The sequence below is a fragment of the Gekko japonicus genome, unplaced genomic scaffold, assembly GCF_001447785.1.
Source record: "Gekko japonicus isolate JY-2015 unplaced genomic scaffold, Gekko_japonicus_V1.1 scaffold4178, whole genome shotgun sequence".
In the NCBI taxonomy this organism is placed as follows: domain Eukaryota; kingdom Metazoa; phylum Chordata; class Lepidosauria; order Squamata; family Gekkonidae; genus Gekko; species Gekko japonicus.
In genome coordinates, this window is record NW_015161539.1 from 83,318 (window position 1) to 88,262 (window position 4,945).

Below are 4,945 nucleotides of genomic sequence, written 5' to 3' on the forward strand. Positions count from 1 at the left end.
GATTGTCAGAAGAAAATTAAAAAGTTTCAGTTTTGTTTTAGCATGAGGGTGGGTATTCTGTTTGTAATAATTGCTTGGATACACTATATTTTTAATATGCTAGTTGTGATAATTTCATGTCAAGTAAAAATGTCCATAGTCATATTTTATGTTCCTAAAGTAACAGAATGACTTTCAATCTAGAAAAGACAAAAGAAATGCTAATGTAGCATTTTTTTCAATTTTTCCGAAAATTTCAGTTTTTTTCCGAAAAAAATGGAAAAAACCCGGGGGTTTTTCCGAGCTTCAAAATTTCCGCAAATTTTACATCTCTAGTTGCCCCCCAACGTCACCGATGAGCCTCCATCACTTCCGGGTGGTGTAGGCACGGCACATTTATTTTCAGTTTCTTGCCTGTTTTTTTTTGGGGGGGGGGTAATTTCCCCCAGTTCTGGATAGCCCTGAAGCAGGGGGGAGGGGCTCCAAACTAGGGGATCCCCTCCCCCCAACCGGGGACTGGAAAACAACAAAATGAAACCGTGATAAACTAACTATATATCTGTATCATCAAAGCTTAGTGTGACTCCTTCACCTTTTCACAATCAGCAGACGTTTCTACCTACAAACGTTCCACCAAACGTCTAAGGATGGACACATGCCAACCGATGCATTAATGTTATCTGAGCTAGTATCCAACTAATGCCACAGTCCTATTTGTGGCCTGGCTTTTCTTTTTTCTTTTCCATGTCATAGTTTTACAGGAGGTGCTATGTAAAACCAGGGGTCATTTCCTGCAGGAGCACACAGGAGAGGAGCTCCGGCAGTAAAGAGCCAAGGGGGCGGGCACATGCAACAAGCCCCGCACCCTGCTCCCAGCAGCCCTCAGTCAGAGCAAGAAGCAGCCAGGTAAGTTGCAGAGCCCCCAACCCTGGTCCCCTGGCCCAAAACAGTCCAGTGGCACTTTTAAGACCAAGTTTTATTCAGGTACAAGCTCTCCCTCCTCTGCGAGGACTCGAATCTAGCTATCAGAACGGCAGTCTCTCGTAGGGAACCAACATCGGCTAGGGAGGGGGCTATGGCACCCTGGCAGAGCATCTGCTTGGCATGGAGAAGCTCCCAAGGTTTGTCTGAGGAGACAATATCAACTCCGATGGACCGAGGATCTGATTCAAGACAAGGAAGCCGATCGAGGTGGGTCGCCGTGTTAGCCTGTCTGTAGCCGTAGAAAAGAGCAAGAGTCCCAGAGAACCTGAAATACTCACAAAACATGTGGCCGAGGAGGAGCTTCCGTGAGTCACTGGCTCACTCCTTCAGAGAAGTGAAGAGAAGCGGAGAAGTGACCAGTGTTCCCTCTAAGCCGAGTTAACGCGAGCCTGCTCACAGTTTCTTAGCCTCCAGCTCACACATTTTTGTCCTAGCTCAGGAAAAAGGAGGGCTCCAGAGCAAACGGATGTATGCAGTCGCCAAATCGCTCGCGCACAGCTTTAACGCCGGGAGCTCACAAAGGGGAATTTTTGCTCACAAGACCCCACGGCTTAGAGGGAGCATTGGCAGTAACTCACGAAAGCTCATCCCCTGCCACATATTATGTTAGTCTTTCAGGTGCTACTGGACTCTTGCTATTTTCTAGTAAGGTAAAGGTTCCCTTGCTCGAAAGCCAGTCGAGTTTGACTCTAGGGTTGCAGTGCTCATCTCCGTTTCAAAGCCGAAGAGCAAGCGCTGTCTGAATATGTTTCCGCGGTCATGTGGCCGGCTTGACTAAACACCAAGGCGCACGGAACGCTGTTCCCTTCCCACCGAAGTGGCACCTATTTATCTACTTGCAATTTCTTGCTTTCGAACTGCTAGGTTGGCAGGAGCTGGGACCAGAGACGGGAGCTCACTCCGTCATGCGGCACACTCGGGTCTCAAACTGCTGCACTACCGACCTTCCACAGCCTGCAGTTCAGCGTCTTAACCACTTGAGCCACCCCAGCGCCTCTTTTCTAGTACAAGGCAGCTAGCAGCAAAACAACTGTATGCTGAAATCCCCGCAAGAGTAAATATACAAAAAGAGACTTCAGCAGAGTGAAACACATATGTAATCAGCAACAAGGTAAAGGTAAAGGTAAAGGTTCCCTTGCTCGAAAGCCAGTCGAATCCGACTCTAGGGTTGTGGTGCTCATCTCTGTTTCAAAGCCGAAGAGCCAGCGCTGTCCGAAGACGTTTCCACGGTCATGTGGCCAGCATGACTAAACACCAAGGCGCACGGAACGCTGTTACTTTCCCACCGAAGTGGTACCTATTTGTCTACTTGCAATGTCTTGCTTTCGAACTGCTAGGTTGGCAGGAACTGGAACTAGAGACGGGAGCTCACTCCATCATGCGGCACCCGGGTCTTGAACTGCTGAACTACCGACCTTCCACAGCTTGCAGTTCAGCGTCTTAACCACTTGAGCCACCGCAGCTCCAATCAGCAACAAATCTGTACATAAAATCCGTCATAGGAAATATAGAAGTCTACAGAATGCATCTAGTCCAATGTAGATATCCAACACTTTTTTTAGGTAGTATACAGTGTTTCAGGCTTCTGGTCCTTCCTCAGGAACAAAGAGCCACAATAGAAAGTCTCATTCCAATTTCTTTCCAAGACAACCTTGTTCACTTTCTTTATGGGCCAGGCCTCCTAAGCTTGAAAGTGCACCTCTCAAGGTTGCCACTATGTAGACCAGGGCCAAAAATGCCTCCAAGGCAGCGTCACGTGTTCGGGTCCAGTAAAACCACGCGCCCTGCATTTGAAAGTCCTGTCGCCTACCTGAGTCTCTTGGCAGGTTCGGAAAGTATATCTCTGCAGCAGGACGACGACGGCCACTTTCAAGGTGAGGAGAGCGAAGCGCATCCCGATGCAGTTCCTCGGACCCGCTCCGAAGGGCAGGAAGACGTAGGGGTCGAGGGTCTCCTTGTTCTCCTTACTGAACCTGTTAACCCAGTCCACAGAAGAGAAAGTCCCACATGTGAGGCATCAAAACCCACCTCCCTTCTTTCAGTTTGGGGGAGGCAACTGATGGAAGTTGGTGCTTCAGGGAAACGAGTTGTTTGTGGTGGAAATCTATTTTTTTTGTCACAAACGTGGATCTATGAGTAAAGAACAAAGCGTACGCCCATCGCAGAAATATGCACGTCTACGGCCGATGGTAGTCACACCACAATGATAGGCCCCGGATAGTTCTACCGGCTGAAGGACCTTACCTTTGTTGAGACACATGCAGGGGAAAGATAAACATGCAAACCGCTAATGTAACTTCAAGGGGCACTTTTGATCTATCCGCTCATTGAACTGAGAGGGTGAACAGGGGGGAAAGATAAGAGCCGAATCGGCTCGTTGGGTCTGATCAAAGGCTCATCAGTTTTACGATTCTCTCTCTCTGAGAGAGGCCAATTAGATGCTTCTGGAAGGCTCACAAGAGGGACAGAATGGCATTATCCGTTCTCCCATTTGTCATTCATGAGTTGATGAAGAGGAGGTTAGATATATACCCCGCCCTTCACTCAGAGGAGCTTACACTCTCCTTCCCTTCCTCTCCCCACAACAGACCCCCTGTGAGGTAAGGTGGGGCTGAGAGAGCTCTGAAAGAACTGGTCTTGAGAGAACAGCTCTGAGAGAACTTGTGGCTGACTCAAGGTCACCCAGCAGCTGCATGTGAAGGAGTGGGGAATCAAACCCAGTTTCCCCAGATCAGAATCCGCTGCTCTTAACCACTACACCAAACCGGATGTGGAATGGTGCGGTATGGCCTCGTCTCACCAGATCTGGGAAGCTAAGCAGGGTTGGTACTTGGGGAAGGCCCTGCAGAGGAAGGCAATGGTAAACCACCTCTGCTTCTCACTTGCCTTGAAAGCTCCTTGCTGGGGTCCCTGTAATTTGGGTGTAACTGGACGGCACTCATGAATGTATCTGTCCCACGTACTCATCCCCCTGAGACAGACCACCACTGAACTAAGAGGTCAAATGAAGCTCATACATCTAATAGTCATTGACACTCATCTAATGACAAAAGATTACTTCTGTTTCTTTCAGCGAGACCCATCAGAAATGAATTTCCGATGGCAGACCCCATGAGCTTTTCTGCATTCTTGCTTTCCTCGCTTGTGTGTTCCTGTTCCTTCAGGGATCCTTTTTCTGTGCCACCCATACTTGGATCCCTCTAGTGGTCAATTCGATATTACATCGCTTTATGTCTGGCATATCTACCTGCAGATTTAAGCTGCAGGCTATTCCCCTACACATGCAAAGGTCCCATTAGCCACAGCAGGACTGTCTCACCCCATATGTGCCCCGAAGAGCCTTGTACTCTTCAGACCAACACCGTTTGGTAATCCCCGGCCTGAAAGATGTCCGCCTTACTTCAACCAGGGCCAGGGCCTTTTCCGCCCTGGCCCCAGCCTGGTGGAACATGCTCCCAATCAGGGCCCTGCGGGACTTACTGCAATTTCGCAGGGCCTGCAAAATGGAGCTGTTCCCCCAGGCCTTTGGCTGAGGTGGCAGATGTCAAATAACATCGGCCTTCCCTGCTTCAACGCCCATGGCCTTATTTACATCTTGGTATGATCTGTTTATGGAGAGCACCCCAGCACCCCCCCGCCCTCCCTGGCACGCGCCCAGCAGATGTTGAAAGAAGAAGAAATTATGGCTACGCTGTCAGGAATTGGTCGACTAAATTTTTACTGTTGAGCTAATGTTTTAATGAACTGTTTTATAACTAATGCATGTTTTCTGCTGTTGGATTTTTGTTGTTAAGCTGTACTGAGCCCGCTTGCGGGGTAGGGCAGGATAAGGTAAAGGTAAAGGTTTCCCTTGCTCGAAAGCCAGTCGGATCCGACTCTAGGGAGTGGTGCTCATCTCCGTTTCCAAGTCGAAGAGCCAGCGCTGTCCGAAGAAGTTTCCGTGGTCATGTGGCTGGCATGACCAGGGCTATTTTTGGGCAGG

The 4,945-nt window shown here is 49.1% G+C and overlaps 1 protein-coding gene across 1 annotated transcript in view; it reads right to left on the reverse strand.

The window, feature by feature from the left end:
• LOC107125822 (cytochrome P450 3A19-like) overlaps positions 1 to 4,945 on the reverse strand; it is a gene marked incomplete at its 5' end in the record, with an annotated part of 19,659 nt that overhangs the window by 1,621 nt on the left and 13,093 nt on the right. Inside the window, one exon of the mRNA XM_015429283.1 lies at positions 2,774 to 2,936. Coding sequence (XP_015284769.1) covers positions 2,774 to 2,936 — 163 coding nt within the window. The remainder of the gene's footprint in view (positions 1 to 2,773; positions 2,937 to 4,945) is intronic.